Genomic DNA, 19,441 nt, shown 5'->3' with positions numbered 1-19,441 from the left:
GGTGAAAATACACATAGCCAAAGATACACCATTTCAAAAATTTCTACATGCACAGTTCAGTGACATTAGAAATAGTCCAGTCTTTTATGTAAGTAAAAATAGAAAGGCATGGTGTTCGTTTCCTGACTTTGCTCCATACTGAAAGTAATTTTTCTAAAAGAATTTAAAACAAAAACTATCTCCTTTATAAAAATAGCTTTACTTGCCTTTTGATCAATTTGAATTTAATAGTATAGATATCTCCTGATATTTCTTGTCACTAGCTGCAGAACTGAATTTTAAGTCTGAAGGCAAGTTACACAGCAAATGGGATTATTGACATTTTGGGTGAGGGTTTGACGTGAATGTGGGAAGGAAAACAAAGATGGAAAGAAGAGAGACAATCTTGATTATCTATCACTTGTGCAAATGGCATGTGAAGTCGAATGAAAAGGCATAGATACAATTAAGTTAAAATAAAGTACTCTTTTAAGCACCTTTGTTCTGAAAATGGGATATCTGACCATATTTATAGAATATTTTAGTGGTTTTCTATGAAATAAAAAGTTTTATACATGAAATCTTTACCATAAAATTGAGTCACCCGTACAGTAGTGCCATTCCTCTATTCCTCATGGCTGAAAAGCTTTCCAACTTCGGTGTCTCTGTTAACTCATAATCTGTCCGTAGAGTTCTCTGTGTTATTTGGGCAAGTGTCACTCTGGCTGTGACAAGTTCTTTTTACCTTTTTCCCTTGTGTATCCTATGGGGCAAACCAGATGCTGTGATTCATTCTTAAGTTTTAGGCAATGACTAAGGAAAAAATTACATGTGGTTTTTCCAGATACCGCAGAGAGAAAAGGGAGGGATAAAATTATGAATAATTGATGAAAAAACAGTTTTTAACAACAGGTAGAAAACAAACAGGAATTTTTCTCATAAGATTATGGTTAATATTTACCTGCAGTTTAAAGTACTAATACATGTTGTTAGTTGCCAACTTATGACCTCATGTATAAAAGAACAGAAAGTCACTCACTGTACCATCTGCATGATTGTTGGTAAGCTTGAGTCCATTGTTGAGGCCACTGTGTATTTTGAGTGTCTTCTATCCTCAGATGCTCATCTTCCAGCATTGTATCATACAATATTCAGTGCTTATCTTCCAGCATTGTACCATACAATATTCAGTTGTGATCCATAAGATTTTCATTGCCTCAGTTTTGAAGTAGATTGTTAGACCTTTATTCCTAGTCTGTAAGCCTGTCCACCATGGGTAGCCATGCTGGTTTTAAAATACTCATGGCATGGCCTCCAGCATCACAGCAATATGCAAGCTACTACAGTACAACAAACTGATAGAAAAGTGGTAGTCTAATACATAGAGAAAAGTAATTCTGATATAAGGATGTCAGCATTTTGGTTGGTTTTGGTCTCTTAAGAATTTGCAACTTTTATCTCCTTTAGGTTGAAATAGAGAGGTTATTGTGACTAAACTTAAGCTAAAAATAGAATTAGCATTTTTTGTTGTTGTTAGAGATGTTGTGGAATAAAATTACATTCTAATTTCTAGAATAGATGCTTTTTGTGTACTTAAACGGTTTCACTTACTTAAACATGAATGGAACAAGTCAGCTCCTGTTGAACTTGTGGGCATTTTAGTAAACTTTGTCTAAAAATTTTAGTCAGAGTAATAAAATTGCTTTTTCTTTCTCTATGAAAGTAAAACTTTTTTTAAATTCAGAAAGATAGATTTTTTTCCTATTCCCTATTTTTCATCCAGTTGAGTGGGACAACTTATTTAAAAACAGATTTAATTACGAATTGTAATAATAAAATACAATTTATAAGTATTCATTTTAATTAGAATTTCCACATATCTTGGAAGTCATAGTAGTAATGATAATAATTCTTATGTAATACTTTTTATTTTTCAAAGTATTTTCAGATACACTATCTGATTTGACTCTTATGACATCTGTGTCTATAAAATAAGGTTGACTTTATTCTCATTTTATAAGTGAGGAAAATGAGGCTCCAGAAGATTACATGAGCTTGTTTCTGAGTGCAGTTTGCATATTATTAAAACATAAAAGGCATTGCCCAGCAATTGCCTATTATTTTTACTAGATATTTTTTAAAGAATTTTGTGATAATCGTATACATTTTTTAAATGACCCATGATCCTACTTTTTTTTTTAATTAGAACTTTTAATAAGTGGCAAGTAGAGAAGTCATAAATTAGGATAAAAAATTTTTAAATGACATTAATATCTTATAGAAATTGGAGTACAAATGTAATTTTTTTTGGCTAATTGGGGAACTAAGCTAGAAATAAATACACTTCTGACATTTAGTTCCTTACAGTGTAAATTAAATATATATAATTCTCACAATAAATAACTAGAAAATAGAGATACAGGCAGTCCCCAGATTACAAATGAGTTCCGTTCCTAAGTCAGTTAGGTACTTTCGTATCTAATGTCAGTTAGTCAAATGTTTGTCTTAGTGTATAGTAGACAGTGTACCTTTCTATACATAAAAAAACATTAAAGAAACACTTCCAGGTACACTGAAACATCTTTAACGTACATACAGTAGTAATAATAATAATGTTTTTTTCTTTTTTTATTGTACTTTAGGTGACAGTTTACAGCTCAAGACAATCTCTCATATAAAATTTTATACACATATTGTCATGTGACACTAGTTGCAATCCCTACAATGTGACAGCACACTCCCCCTTTCCACCCTGGGTTTCCCGTGTCCCTCCAACCAGCTCCTGTCCCTTTTTGCCTTCTCATCCTGCCTCTGGAGAGGAGCCACCCATTTGGTCTCGTGTATCTGCTTGAACTAAGAAGCACACTCTTCACGAGTATTATTTTATGTTTTATAGTCCAGTCTAATCTTTGTCTGAAGAGTGATCTTCAGGAATGGTTTTAGTTCTGGATTAACATAGCGTCTGTCCGGGGGCCATGGCTTCAGGGGTTCCTCCAGTTTCAGTTAGACCGTTAAGTCTGGTCTTTTTATGTGAGTTTGAGTTCTGTTCCACACTTTTCTCCCGGTCCATCAGGGACTGTTGTGTTCCCTGTCAGTGTGGTCATTGGTGGTAGCCGGGCACCATCTAGTTCTCAGGCTGATGGAGTCTCTGGTTTGTGTGGCCCTTTTGTCTCTTGGGCTAATATTTTCCTTGTGTCTTTGGTGGTCTTCATTCTCCTTTGCTCCAAGTGACTTGGGACCAACTGATGTATCTTAGATAATAATAATAATGTTTTCATGCATGTCACAAAGTAGAACCCCATTTGTTATTACGAACCATTGTATGTACCTCAAATTTTTAACATAATAGGTTTAGGGAGTTGGTTCGTAATTACAGGTTGTATGTAAATCAGATGTTCATAACCCAGGGACTGCTTCTATGTATACTTTCTTTTTTAAATTCTTTAACAGCTTTATTGAGGTATAATTTATATACAATAACACTGTCCCATTTGAGTGTAGAAGTCACCACAATCCAGTTTTAGAACATTTCTATGGCTCCAATAAGATCCCTCACGCCTAGTTACAGATACTCCCCATTCCCACCGCCAGCCCCAGGCAGACCTAATCTGCTTCATATCTATTATGATTTGTCTGTTCTGGTGCATATTTTCTTACACTAGAATTTCATATTACACTAAACGTTTTTATGTTTTTACATGTATAATTGTAAATCTAGTTCAGCATGGGTCTAAATATTCAGTGCAGCAGCCTCATGCCTTCTTTCCCCCCTGGAATTTATGGCTATTTTACACACTTCTTCGGCTTTGTTATTCACTCAGCTGCTACAGAACGGAACAAAATTGTTTAAGTTGTTTCCTAAACATAGAATCTAATGCCAGTATCTGATAGGACTGTGGAAAGCTATATAGCAATAGAGAAATATTGCAAAATGAGGGAGACAGTTCTATCTAGTCCTTATTCATTTACAGAGAGTCTAATGGTTTATTTATTGATTTAGTTGATGGTTATAGTTTTATTATGGGCCATTAGCCTATTTTGGTGAACTTGGTTAAGACTGGTTCTTCATTTCTTTCTGCTTTCCTTCCTTCCTCCCTCCCCCTACCTTCTCTTCCTCCCTTTCTTCCTTTTTTTTTCCCCCCCTTTTTACCTTTATAGAACTTTTCTTTTCACTGTAGAACTTGCAGGGATTCCCTAAGTTACCTCAACTTGTATTAAATGTGCTGTGGGTTACTTAAATCTTTAATCACAAACCATTACCAAATTGTTTCAGGATTACTTATAAAGCTATTTCCTCCTAGCATAAAGAGAACTGTAAATAAAGAAAATGACTTTATACCGTGGCACATAATCCACGTTGTCTGATAAAAATTGTGTGCTATTTTGTTTAGAGAAAATATTCACCATTCCCTCTTGTGTTACTGTCCCATTACTAGGATTACGATGACTCTGCCTAGATTCCTTTATGCTTTGGAGTCTGTTTTAATGCTCTTCTTACAAAGCTACTGCTGTTTTTATGTAATGCATATGCTTTGAAGGTTAGTAAGAAACAGAGTACCAACAGACAGGAAATCGATCCCTTCAGATGGTGGGGTTGAGAGGACACCTTTCCAGAGAATATGTGTGTACTGTAAACCCAAGATCATGTTTCCAGAGTGAAGCTTCCATTTCCTTAACCTACCTGTGTGTTCTTTGGGCTGCTTCCCCTTTTCCTTTTTGTCCCGAGCTATTGCCAAATATTTGATGGGTTGTTTCCAGAATGTTAAATGTAATTAACATTCTTTTGAAACATAATTTCATGTCAAATCACAGATTCATACAATTTTCCAGCTGGAACAAGCCCTTAAATATAATCTAGTTTGGTCTCTTATTTGCAAAAGGTGACCTAAGGCCCAGTGACGTTATATGACTTGACATATACTTAGTAGTGAAAGGTCCAAAACTAGAACCCAAGTTTCCCATACAAGCTTTTCTAAACTCACCTCATTACCTTTGTTGTATAGCTTTAGCTTATCTAAGGGAGTGCAATGTGGGAGTCACCCTTTCCTGGAGTGCATGGAAATTTAATTTGAATCGTGGAGTACAGGTATTCTGTGTAATAATGAGCCCTGTGATATTGACAGTTTAAACTTAGATTTACAAAATCATTTTAATTACAATATAGTTCAGAAAGTCATTTTTCCCAAAATAATGAAAAGATCTCTATAATGCAAGATAAATTATGAAATATTAATGAAAAAGTTAAATAGATTAATGAATGCATGTTCTGAGGACCAGCTCACAACCTGTGGTATTGAGCCAGTTTTAACCTTGCTGTGGCCATAACCTTTGTTCCCATAACCTTCCTTCCCAGTAAGGGCAGGGAATAAGGTCCAGCTGGAGACAAGCCATTTTAAGGCAGTTGCTTACCCCAGATAGAAAGCAAGGGTATATTTAAATACAACCAGCAACTGTGTCTTCGAAGCTGTTTAAAATGCTGGTAACATTACCTGTCATCATCAGGCAATTATTACTTGGGCACCTGCTGAAGCCTGGTGGGTAAGAACTTGTCAAAATCTTTGTCAAGAATACCCACATTAAGGTTCACTTTGCCCAAGTATGTACATTCATTCAAATATCAATATAATGCTTCACACTGAAGTAAAGTTTTACTGTAAATGAAACTTTCACCAATTCTAATTTCTGATATAGCCCATAACATTACTTGTATAAAATAAAATTAAGATACTGAGTTAGCATTTTCTTGTTCATTTTCCCTTTCTATGAATTTTGAGAGTAAAACCAATGTGGTAGAGGTGTCACAGTCTTTTTAGAGAGGACAGCTATACTAGAAAGCAGAAATATTTGTCATGTTATTTCTCCAGTGCTTTCATTAATTACGATTGATATGGATTATTTGGTATTGGCTTGCGGATTCTGCTACTTGAGAGCACTCAATGATACTTCCTTATATTGCTATTAAGTAATTAGCTCTATTATCTCTCTTCCTTTCCTTACAAGTCACATTGTTGAAATTTCTTGTATGGAAGTGAAACCAGAACAGCAGCTGGTCTGAGGAATGGCTAAGAGCTTGGCTGCTAACCAAAAGGTTGGCAGTTTGAATCCACCAGCCGATCCTTGGAAACCCTGTGGGGAAGCTCTACTCTGTCCTGTAGGGTTCCTGTGAGTCGGAATCAACTCAACAGCAACAGGTGTTTTTTGTTGTTGTTAGCCCACTGCAGAGCCACTGGGAGGCATGTGGGTCTGCAACAGAGACATGGATGCATTGGTGATTTTAGGCCCAGCTTAACTTGCCAAGAAGTTGATTCCAACTCATGGTGACCCCATGTGTGACAGAGCAGAACTGTGCTCCACAGGGTTTTTAGTGGCTGATTTTTCAGAAGAAGATAGCCAAGCCTTTCTTCTGAGATGCCTCTGGGTGGACTCTAACCGCAAGTTTTTCAATTGGACAAGCGCATTAACCATTTGTACCACCCAGGGGCTCCAAGCTCAGCTTAGGTCTCCCCAGTTAGTATAACTAAAGGTTTGAGATCAGAGGAGAATAAAGTCATCCTGCAGGTTTGGGAAGAACAAAAAAAAAAAAAAAGAGTTTTCAAAATCTCTTGAAAAAAATCTTGTTACACTTTTTTTTTTGCTTTTTTAACTGGTGGAAAGGGAAGGATGAGGAGGTAGAGAGAGCAGAAATAATGGTATATATATTCTGCTATCTCAACAGAGACAAAGATCTGTCACTGAACCTAATAACTCTTGAAATGTCTGTGACTCAGGACTGAGGAATAGCAAAAAGACCCATATGATCTTATCCTTACCACACTCACCTGAAGAAAAATTGGAGAAGAAATTAGCTTCTGTTTCTACCTTTTGGGTTGAAGACAAAAAACTACAGAATACACTCAAACACATTATATAAAATGAAATTAAAATAACACAAGAAGAATCAAGTACACTTTTCCTTTTGTTACCCAAGTGAACACAAAATTAATTTGGAATCCAATTAGTTGAAATTCATTTGATCCAATGGAAAGAGATCGGACTACAGTTTTGAAGCCCAGATTTCAAACCCAGATCTAGCAAAGATTTACTGTGTGACTCAGGTGGTGGTTGGGTGTCAGTGAACTGCTCCACACACCTGTTAATTTGGGGAGAAGAATGCACTCTGTTATATTAACTCTACGAGCTTTTTCTCACTTACTCCCTTCTGCCTTTCTTTCAGGTCCAGTTGAAAAGTGAAGAATCCAAAACGTTTGCTATGAAGATTCTCAAGAAACGCCACATCGTGGATACCAGACAGCAGGAGCACATCCGTTCGGAGAAGCAGATCATGCAGGGTGCTCATTCCGACTTCATCGTCAGGTAAAGGCTCTACCCTGGGACTGGAGGCCCCAAACTCCAAGTGGCAAGTCAACCACAAAACCCTCTGCCGTGTGTGCTCACTGCTACACAGTTTATTCACACGAAGAAAATTCTTTTTTCTTAATCTGATCTTAAGGAAGTTTTTTTTGATTAAAAAAAATAATAAAGATTTTATTCTACCCTTTTTTTTCCCAAGAGAATCATGTTCTCTGAAAAGAATGCGTTTTTCTCAAAGGAAGTGTGAGAGTTTCTAACATTTCATTTTTATCCTCTCTGTTACTCCAGATTACACACAGACCTCTGGCACTTAAAACACAAAATATTAAAAATCAAACTATTTAACCTTTAATTATTTAAATTATTATTTAAGGACTTAAAAAATAAAATGGCAGCCGACCATTCCACCTCTGTCTTTTAAGAGCACTGATAAGAGGATCAAAGGGGGCTTTTTATATACAGCAGAAGCTTTCTAACTAGTTTGCCAGTGGTACTTGCTAAAAATAGGCTGAACTTATGTGAACAGCCCCCAGATTTCATACATGCCTGTATTTGCAAAGTGTAATCTACTTTATATCCCTGTACACTTGCATGTTTATAATGACTAAATATTACTCAAGAGTTACGCTTCAACAGCAGTCAAATTGGAATCGGAGGGATCCCAAGAAGCCCTCTTCGTCCATAATCATTTAGATTAATTCACTCAAGGGAGAGATAAAAGACTATGGTGGGCATGCCATTTTGGCTTCTTTTCCCGATCTGTGGAATTAGATCTCTCTCCTTCTGATTAAATTTCAAGCTTGGTGAATCAAGAATAAGATTGTAATCTGGGCACTCAAAACATTTACATGCTTCCTAAACGATAATGTTTATAACCTTTATTTTCTTGTTTGTGATTCATAGACTATACAGAACATTCAAGGACAGCAAATATTTGTACATGTTGATGGAAGCTTGCCTAGGTGGAGAACTCTGGACCATTCTCAGGGATAGGTAAGAGATTTTAGAAGTTTCTATCATGTCTCTAAAATGTTATTGGCTATGATGGTCTTGAAGAAGAATCAGGTATTACAAAGTGTAAAATATATTTACATTTACAGATACTTATATTTCAAAATATAAAGTAAACATGAGGTACAGCCCACTCTACACATATGACTTAACCATATATACACAATACAGTCTGCCACTAATGAGACAAGGTTAGCTGCCATAAAAATGGTACCTAGCAAGGTATATACATAGGCCTTAGTCTAGCGAGGAGATCAGACTCAGACAACTGTATACCTGGAATTCAATTCATTGCTTTAAAATGAAGAGAACTATAGTTATTTTAGGTTTATAATTGTAATCTAGATTAACTACCAGTTTAATTGTTCCACTCATTCTGCATAGATGGGGTAGTCTGCCTGTCCTAACACTGATACTTTTTTCCAAAGTAACTTTTTCCTCTACCTTTACATTGCTCTTTGGCTTCGAAATTATCAAAAGTTGCCAGCCATCCCTTTCAGCCCTTAGCTAGTCTTAGGAAAAATGAACCTGCTGATAAGTGTTTTATGTAAGTAGTCTGATTTTGATTTACCTCTTTTTGACCTTCAAGGCAAGTAAATTTGGTGTAGATGTTTGTTTGTTTTCATTACTGAAAATTCATTGTGTCTTTATTTCCCATCTCTTATGTGCATAACTAGAAAACTATCTTTTTAAAAAATTTATTCTATACAGTGTCGCAGGAGACCATTAACAACCCTAAGTGTGTACATTAAAAACAAAAAACAAAAACACTTAGACCACAATTTTATTTTCCTATATATACTGATCATTGAAAAGTAATTTTTTTCATTTACACATTTATCTGTAGACATCTCTATTTTCCTTGTTTGTGCCAGTCTGCCCCTCAGACTCTTCTTCATTGGATAACATCCTTGTGAAATTTAGCTATAAATAATCTCGGTGTTCCCAGAGAGCCACGTTATTTTTGACAATGTGGTAATTTGTAGATACCCAGGAATGGAACAAGTGGCTCTTTATATGCTGTTAGTTTAAAGTCTTATTCTGAATGGTGTTCTTACTGTATTTTTATATCTTTGTACAACATGCCCTTTCAGATCCTTTATTCTCATTGTCTTGCTTATATATGTCAAATGGATTTCTTTTTACCATATCGTATCTTATCACATTAATATATTGTTTCATTTTTTTAAATTTAAGATAATTAAGCATACAAGAGAATGCCTCGTGTTGGCAATTACTGTTAGTTAATATTTGAGTGTAAATTATATGCCAGGTATTGTGATAGAGGCTGAGAATGTGGTGATAAACAAAATAAATGCGGCCCCACTCCCCAGAACTTGCTGGCCATTGAACCAAGTCATATACAGGAAGCCTGTGAAAGCTGAAACCTGTGTAAGGCAGAAACCTATTAGAGAAGAAAAACTCAAATATTTTCCACTAATAGGGAACACTGGAAAAGTGGTAAGACTGCACCCTGTCAAAGGTGGAAAACTTGCTAGACTCGGAAAGACAAAGTACTCCTGTCAAGTTCTTGACTTTCACAGGTATCACTGTATTATGATTTGTGAGTTGGTATCTGGTGTATTCTAATGCAGTTCTACTATATTGGTTTTGGAACAGCCAATTTATTCTACGACTTATTTGAAATCCGTTTCCTGCTTGTTTCTAATTGAATAGAAGGAGATTTACATTTGGAAGTAAACATGAGAGCTATAATAAACCACATAGGGAAGGACTAGCTGTATCCCTGTAGATTTTCTAAACTTCATTTAACTTCTTTAATCAGAACAACAAAAATAATAACAGTAATAATAATAATAAAAGTCAACCTAACATCTGCTCCTGAGGCATCATATGTTCACAGGCCATCAGTGTTCAACTGATCATTTTAAAGAAACAGCTTCTCATTTCTTTATTCATATTTTTGCTCTTTCATTGGAGTTTACATTTTGTTTATTCATAAATGCTGCTTAAGGCTTCTGAGTGAGATGTACTTCGATCTTGTCAGGGCAGCAAAGGGGTTGCTATTAATAAGAAGCTTACCTTGGGAGGAATGGATGGAAGGAAAGTCTCAATAGATGTTCATTTCTCTACCTCCACCAGGCTACTTTTTGATGCTTTCCTTTTTCCTCTCTCCTGTCATCCTTGAGAGGAGCCCTGGTGGGACAGTGGTTAAGCGCTTAGCTGCTAACCAAAAGGTCGGCAGTAGGAACCCACCAGCCACTCCGCTGGAGAAAGATGTGGCAGTCTGCTTCCCTAAAGATTTACAGCCTTGGAAACCCTAGGGGGCAGTTCTGCTCCATCCTATAGGGTTGCTATGAGTCGGAATAGACTCGACGGCAGTGGATTTGGTTTTTATTATCCTACATAGCTGCTCAGTCATCCCAATGCGCATGAAGAGGCATGATCTGGAGCAATAACAGCTACCTGATCCTAAAGATCTAAAGGTGCTAGAGTCTCACATTAAGAGCAATGGAGTTATGATACATAAAATTGCCTCAGTATCATCGTCCTCTGCCAGCTTTCTTTCTTATGCATGTAGCCTTATTGCTTTTGCTCTTTTTTTTTTTTTTTTCTTCAGAAAATTGCTGGGGGAAAAGTATTGCTTTGGAGATTAAGGCTCCAATTAACATTGCCACTGCTTAGATTTCTCTCTGTTTAAATTTGGGGTGAGACTCTTAAAGATTCATTGTTAGAAAAAAAGAAAAAAAATGCTAAGAGAAAGAGGAGAGTAAGTATGAAAATATGAAATAGTCCAAACAAACCACGTTGTTCAATTTAGTTTTCCTCTTGCGTCTGAGGAAAGAAGCAGTAAGGAAGCAGCTATTCTGAAAGCATAAAGGAAGTGCATTTCAGTTGATTGGAAGAAAGGCTTGTGTGAAGTTATTCTTTACTGACATGGTAATACCTCTGAGCCTCAGGGATTTAGCACAGGAAGCCTCTGGTAGCAACCCAGACATCCTCCTTCTCCCACCTCATGGCTGAGATGACCATTTCCTGCCTCTCGCTCTTTTTTTTACATCACTACAGAGCAGAAACACAGAGCAGCTCTTTATTTGTTGTCAAGAAATAAGAATTAAAATGACACCATCTATATACTATTTGAGGACTATTAACTATTTTTCTGTCTTTGAGACATGAACTATAACACTGAAATGTCTAGTTGTTGCATTTCCCTGGCTTATTCTTTATTAGCTCTCATCTTTTATCTTCTGTTACGTGGCTTTTTGCCTTCCACATAATAATTCCATTGTTTGGAATAAAAACCCAAACAAATCCATTGCCGTTGAGTGGATTTTGACTCATAGAGACCTTATAGGACAGAGTAGAATTTTCCCATAGGGTTTCCAAGGAGCCCCTGGTGGATTCAAACTGCCAACCTTTTAGTTAGCAGCCAAGCTCCTAACTACTGCACCAAAAAATTGGCAATCCCTATAACTTTCTTTAAAATGTGATTGACTAATATGATGAATAATTATAGATGTATATTATTTACACTACTATATATTTTAGTATATAATAGGGATTAGCATGTATATTTTATATTAGTATTAGTGCTTAATGCATATTCTAATCTAATGAAATTTAACGTTTCAACTATTAGAAGTATTTAAACTGTATTTTAATGTTTCCTACTAAAGAGCTTAAATAATTACTCCAGAAACCATAGTTTTCAAATCACATGCATCTCATCTCCTTGTCATTTGTCTTCCTGGATGTACCTGTAAACCAGTGAGTGACTTTCCACATCCATTTTCCTTGCTATCAGCTATTTTGTAGAGGGTGATTATTTAAATTCCATCTTTGATGACCTAGTAGATGATACATATTGAAAGCGTTTCAAAGGAAATGAGTCTAATTTCAAAATAAGTCTGCCTCCCAAGCTTAACAATTGGAAATAAACCTGCACAGGCTGCACTGTATTTCAGGTTTATACCCTCACGAATGATGAGGGTTACTACTCAGTGTAAAGAGTGAACTTATGTTTTGGTCAGATATGTTTTTCTTTGTTACAGTGTGTCACTTCAAGACTCAGGTTATTACAAGTTTATTAAACGATGTGATTAAATTTTAATTTGAGTCCATCAATAAGTGTACGTAACCCTCTAATTCTTTATATCAAATTGTTATTATCTACTGCCATCTAGCTAGAACAACTACTCATTCCCAAAGAGTGCAGAAGCATTTCTCTCTTGTTTTAATTGAAATGACACAGCTGTCAGGGCATAATTTATTATTTCAAAAAGCTATATAGGGTGAGTGATTTATTTCTTTAAATAACTCTTTAAACTGTTGCTAAAACAAGCTTTCATTTCTGCTTTAGATCAATTTAGATTGTCATTTTCAATTCTAAGGGTAATTTTTCATTTTTGAGTCACTTGAAGCTGTCCTTTGTGACTGCTTTTCAAGATAGTGGATTTTAAAATCCACATATTACCTATGTCAAATGTTTAATGATAAAACAGGGCATTGCTGGTAAACATCTTGTGTGCATATATTGTATTGATTTCTCACCTAACATGAAAACAGATTTGAGGCAAGGTTCTTATTTAATCTTTAAATTCAGTTACAAATTTATTTATACATGGGAGATACTCAGTAAGGAGCTGCTGAAGGAATGTCCACCAGCTTTTTAGAAACTTACAAATTCCAAAATGGCTCAGGACCAGAGAAACCTTGGAACAAACAGAGCTGTCAATAAATGAAGACCCAGACATGTACAATTCTTGGTCCATTTACTACATAATGAAGGAACGCAGGATTTTGACTGGCGGGTGGTAAAAGGGTAATTTTGGCTGGTTCATTGGTGAGAAGCATGGGGAAAGTGAAAAGAACAGAGATTAGCAGAAGGGCTCTTTAGAGCTGACTCACAAAGTTAGCCTTGGCTGTGAGAAATAGCAAACACTTCAGTAACAGTGATAGTGTTGCAAACTCCTTATCCCCACCCCCAAAAGGCTTCAGACCTGTCCAAATCATATCAATTAGTATCTCCAGATTAAGGCAAAGGTGCAACGGTTAAGCACTCAGCTGCTAACTGAGATTGGTGGTTTGAACCTACCAGTGGCTCCACCAGAGAAGAGACCTGGCGATCTGCTCCCAAAAAGACTACAGCCTATGAAATCCTATGGGACAGTTCTACTCTGTGCTATAGGGTCACTATGAATCGGAATCAACTCAAGGGCACACAACAACAACAACAGATTAAGGCAAATTGGTTAAAGAAGAGTCTTTTGGTGTTGGATTGTAATGGCTACTATTTATTAAGTACTGGCTATGTGTCAGGCACTTGTTTTAATTACATGTATCAATTCTTCAAATTCTCACAGCAACCCTTTGAGATAGTTACTATTATCAGTTCCATTTTGCACATGGGAACACTGAGGCCCAGGGAGGTATAGTCAGTTGCTCAAGGTTAAACAGTCAGTGAAGCTGGATTTGAGCCTAGGATTCTTGCTCTAGAACCCATATTCCTCACCTATAGCTCCCTCTGATTAATTTCATTTTTTATTAGGATTTTTCCCATCTTCTGCTAATGACCAAGTTATTCAAAATATCTATACCATTCAGCAGAGATTTTATGAGAAATTTATCCCTCAAATAAATGTTTACTCTCATTACAACATTGTTGTTGTTGTTAGGTGCCATGGAGCTGGTTACAACTCATAGCAACCCCATATACGATAGAACTAAACGTTACCTGGTCCTATACCATCCTCGCAATCGTTGCTGTGTTTGAGCCCATTGTTGCAGCCATTGTGTCAATCCATCTCTTTGAGGGTCTTCCTCTTTTTCACTGACCCTCTACTTTACCAAGCATGATGTCCTTCTTCAGGGACCGGTCCCTCCTGATAACACGTCCAAACTACGCGAGACAAATAAATTTTTGGGGGGAAGAGCTAATAATTTCAGTGACAAGTCAGGGATCATTAGTAGTTGAAATGAAGACTATACCTTTCTGAAACACTATGTATTTTTTGAAAAATGACCTGAAAGGTGGCTGCTTTAAGCCTTGGATTCACTGATAAATTTTGTTTAAAAAAAAAAAAATCCAGCCATATTCCACTGCCCAGTTAGGCTATGCTCCTCAATTTTGAAAAAGAAGCAAATGTCACCAAAAAAGCCATGTGGCATCAGGGATACTCATGAAAGCAAGTTCCAGGGCTACCCTCTTTTGCACAGTAGCTAAAACCACTTAAGAGCTTGTCTCTCATCTTACGGCTCAGCTACCTCAAGAGCTGATGTTCACACTAATGTTCCTGAATTATCATGAAGTGATTAAATTACGTTCACTACTTGAGAAAGAAAAAAAGAATATAGTGTATCTTTTTAAGGAATTCTACGAAAAAAAAAAGTATAAGGGTTCTGCCCTAGAACTCAAGGATTTAGTCTTAGATGCTAAGTTTATTTTTTTCTTTATGTTATTACATAAAATAAATATAGGCATATGTATTCATATATATATATACATATTAATAAAGAGAGAGAGACAAAGAAAGGCAGAGAGAGAGCTTTCTTGCTAAATATCATAATCAAGTTCACTAATGGACGTTCCTTTTCAGTTGCCTTTTCCCTTCCAATTACCTTTAGTTCATACTTTTCTTTTCCTACTAATTAGAAGTATCTTTCCTGCTAATAAGAAGCAAGTGGTATAGGAAATAGATATTGTTTGTCTTGCTAACATAGAAGTTTCACCAACAGAAGAATAGTTAGCTTGCAATAAGATTGTATTAGGAGTATCACAACTCATTTTCAAAGTAGTTCTTTGAAAACATTAATTTCAGTCACATTCTCATGAAACATATCTATGTTATTTAGAAAGATTCAAAAACAAATCCTCTAAAAATAAGTATAGCTAAGCCCATAAGCCTGTCCTTTAAAAAACAAACTGTTGGCAGACAAGGGCTAAAAACGTTTTTGTTCTCTCTCCAGCCCACTGCTGTAACTCTGTGCCTTTTCAGATCCCTAGTAGGTTGGTGAGAGGAAGCCTTTAAGTACATGAAATGCAGTGTGTGGTTGGACTCTTCACTCCTTTCAGGAAATTAGATTTCACTGTCCCACTCAAAAGGGCAGATAATTCCTTGTCTTGATTCTTGAATGCTTTTGAAATCCCACTGCAATGTCAGTCACATGACATATGGCCAGTAGGACGTTGGTCTCTGTGGATAAATTGTGGCATAGGAATAGAGTATGATGAGAAGAAAATTCTTTTATTGAAATTAATGTTATGTACTTTCCATTCCATTTTCTTTATCTCAGAGGTTCATTTGAAGATTCTACAACCAGATTTTATACAGCATGTGTGGTAGAAGCTTTTGCCTATCTGCATTCCAAAGGAATCATTTACAGGGACCTCAAGCCAGAAAACCTCATTCTAGATCATCGAGGTTATGCCAAACTGGTTAGTGCTTTTTTACAAATGGTTTCTGCCCTAAAGTTTGAAAACCGTGTTGGTTTATAGAGCTGTGTTCATTTTGCTAACATTAAAATTTCGGTTTTCCTTTTCGGTATTAAATGTTTTCTTAAAAACAGATTTAGTGTTGCGGTTTTCAACCAATTATTTTTCCTAATTATGTAAATATTATGAAAAATAAAGTTGGCTATGTTTGAATTAATAATACCCAGCCAAAATATGTTTGAATGGACTCATACTTACTGGCATGTGTTCATAGACCCAGAAGAGCTTCATAGAAGTTCTCTTTCTAATCAGCCTTCTGCCATCCAAAGGGAGTAAGTATTTATATTGTGGAGAATCATAAATCATTTTAATATTTTTAGTTTAACAATAATTCTAATTGAAAAAATGGACTTTACAGGCAATGTTATCTAGACTATGTTAATAATCATAATAGTAAATTTGATCAAGTGCTCTAAAGAGTTACTGAGGAAGGGAAGTTCTATTAAAAAAGCACAACTTTTATTGGATTTGGATCTGTCAGTATCTGATTTTATTTTTTCAACTTTTAGAATTTTTATTTATCATATGCTTTCCAGAGAAATCAACTCAATTTCAATTAATTGTTTGTATCCTAAGCCAGATTGTTTTAGAGGAAAAAATAGCTTTTCTGCATCTGAGTCTCCTCCTTAAAAGGCTTCTAGAAAATAAACAATATACGTTAATTTTATCTGTGTTTATGTCTACCCAGGAAAGAGCCTTTGGTCCCATAGCTTTGTTACTCAGCTCCTTCAACAGTAAAGTGGCTTTTCAAATAATTAATACTAAATGAATTGTTAACTTCATTAAATCAGCAGAAATCATGTATATTCTAGGAAAGATATTAAGTATACCCACCTGATCTTTTAAAAATTTTGAGTAAAGGAGATATTCTTTGTTTATGCCCCGCCTCTATTGGCATAAAAGAAGGAAAAATGCAAAGTCCTTCCAAAAGGAAAAGTTTGATTTATTTTTAATGACATGAATTTTATCTTATACCCAGGTTGCAACTTTTCCCATTTAAACAGAGTTTGGTCAGAGAAGCTTTGTTTGATTGCAACATAGATGATTTCTTTTATAAGATAAGACTATAACAACTAACATCTGATTTTATTTTTTAAATCATCATCAGCATACTTCAGCAAAGTAGCTTATTGCTTTTAGGCTTAATCCTAAGTGGCTTGAACTATTTTGTTTTTCTTTCTTTGTAAGGTTGATTTTGGCTTTGCAAAGAAAATAGGATTTGGAAAGAAAACATGGACTTTTTGTGGAACTCCAGAGTATGTAGCCCCAGAGATCATCCTGAACAAAGGTCATGACATTTCAGCGGACTATTGGTCCCTGGGAATCCTAATGTATGAACTTCTGACTGGCAGGTATGGACATTGATAGGGAACTGCTGATAACAATGGACCAGCAAACAACTACACACTTCTGCCTCTGTCACTCAAATTAGACCATCTTAAAGTGCATTTCACCGCATCTCAGTACCAACTTTAATTTGTTATACAAATGACCAGGAATTCATAAAGCAAGGTATAAAATGGGCCAGATGAAGGCAGCCCACTCAATATCAATTTTGGGTGTCATTATTGATAATTCTTTGCATATATGGCAATTGTGGAATGATCCAGTATCTTTCTATAAGATCTTTCAGCCTAGCCATTTAGCCAGTCATGAAGCAAGGGAGATGATATCATACAAAAATATCTAGGGCCAACTCTCTGTAGAAGTAAGAACACCTGTTATGCAATTGCTGTATCTAAATGAAATATGGATGCTTTGCAGCTCTTTTGTGTAATCACATCATAATTAATAACAACCAAAAAAGGCACTAGGGTTAACATGAGATATGAGACAGATCATAAGCTCAAGGACCAGTGCTAAAAGAAAAACTAATACAAGCCCATGACACGTGCTGAAGTCAATGAGTAATATAGTCATCATGACCTGCAGAACTCAGAAGAGGCCTGGGTTCATCCAGGGAGGGTTTTAGAGAAGATGAGACTGCAGTTGGATCTTACGGGAAGATTAGGACTTAGAAGTACAGAGTGAGTGAAGGGGCATTCCAGGCAGGGAAGCATGACTTAAATAGTGGGGCAGTAATGGGCACAGACATGGAGAAGGTTCATGTAAGAAAATCACAGGGGATTAGCATTAGCCATCTTTCAAGGATTGCAGTTGCTGCACTTGAGTGTTTAGATTCCATCCAGAGAGGGAATCACTGAGCATTTCTTGACAAAGGAATGACATGTGGCATTCAAGGAAAAATAGGCTGGCAATAATGTGTAGAGTGAAATCAAAGAGCATTGGGGAAGCTAGTTTGAAGATCATTACAATAATTCAGTCTTTGGAAGCTGAGAGCCTGGAATAGGATGGGGCAGTGGAAAGAAAGGGACAGCTGTGAGTAGGCTGTGAATGAATGAATTTCTTAAGGGGACTTAGTAACTATAATGAAAACAAGAGGATGACTTAGGACATTTCGCCTCAGGGTTCTTTGTGAGGATTCAGGGAATATGTGAAGCACATAGTAAGCACTCCATAAATGTTGCTGTTAAATGTCATCGAGTCGATTTCAACTCATAATCACCCCATGTGACAGAGTGAGTTGATTTCAACTCATAATGACCCCATGTGACAGAGTGAGTCGATTTCAACTCATAATGACCCCATGTGACAGAGTAGAGCTGCCCTATAGGGTCTTCTTGGCTGTCATCTTTGCAGAAGCAGATTGTTAGGTCTTTCTCCTGCGGAGCAAGTGGGTGGGTTTGAACTACCAGCCTTTTGGTTAGCAGCCAAACACTTAACTGTTTGCACCACCAGGACTTCCTGATAAATGTTAGCCCTGGTGTAACAATGGTTAAGCACTTGGCTGCTAATCAAACGGCTGGCAGTTTGAACCCTCCCAGCCACTCCACGGGAGAAAGACCTGGCAGTCTGCTCCCATAGAAATTATAATCTAGAAAACCCTGTGGGGCAGTTCTACTCTGTCATATGAGGTTACTATGAGTCAAAGTCAACTTGATGATGCCTAAAACAATAACAACAAATATCGTTTAGAGTAGATGCATATTGTTAAAAAAAGAAAGCTCTACATTCAAAGTTTTCTTAGTCTTTTTCTTTCTTAACTTTAGAGGGATCTTTGAGAAATTCATATTGTTAGTGAAGAAACATATTTGAAATTCAGCAGTCCTTTTAGCTTTACTCCTCCAATAATTTCTAATAAAATTAAATTATTAAAGACTTTTTATTTTTGAAAGCATGCATAATATAATCCTATGTATCTCCATCTACACAAAGAAATGTATGAAATTATGTTAATCAAATGTTGGTTATATTATTTGGGTCTGTTGGATGATTTTTACTATCTTCTAAGTACTTTTATATGTTCTATATATTACATGAATATCTCATACTGAACTTGTTAAAACCACAAGTCAGCCTTTAATAATCAATTTTTGTCTTCTTTCTAAGATAAACTAATGAATATAAAAGCAAAAATATAAATTAGAAAAACATTAACTTGATAAATGGATCTAAGATGTAGTTGTTCCTCATTTTTAGCACAGTGTTGAGTAAGAGTGGTGATAAAGGGCATCCTTGTCTGGTTCCCGTTCTCAAGGGGAATGCTTTCAAAGTCTCTCCATTTAGGATGATGTTGGCTGTTGG

At 36.1% G+C, this 19,441-nt stretch overlaps 1 protein-coding gene across 1 annotated transcript in view; it reads left to right on the top strand.

Annotated features, from left to right (window-relative positions):
* Positions 1–19,441, top strand: part of PRKG1 (protein kinase cGMP-dependent 1) — a 570,089-nt gene that overhangs the window by 528,276 nt on the left and 22,372 nt on the right. The window contains exons 9-12 of the mRNA XM_023739537.1: positions 7,193–7,332; positions 8,233–8,322; positions 15,598–15,739; positions 16,985–17,148. Of these exons, the coding sequence (XP_023595305.1) occupies positions 7,193–7,332; positions 8,233–8,322; positions 15,598–15,739; positions 16,985–17,148 (536 nt within the window). The remainder of the gene's footprint in view (positions 1–7,192; positions 7,333–8,232; positions 8,323–15,597; positions 15,740–16,984; positions 17,149–19,441) is intronic.

This window comes from Trichechus manatus, unplaced genomic scaffold (genome assembly GCF_000243295.1).
Source record: "Trichechus manatus latirostris isolate Lorelei unplaced genomic scaffold, TriManLat1.0 scaffold00007, whole genome shotgun sequence".
Classification (NCBI taxonomy): domain Eukaryota; kingdom Metazoa; phylum Chordata; class Mammalia; order Sirenia; family Trichechidae; genus Trichechus; species Trichechus manatus.
The sequence above is the reverse complement of the archived record's forward strand: the minus strand, read 5'-3'. Positions and strand labels throughout refer to the sequence as shown.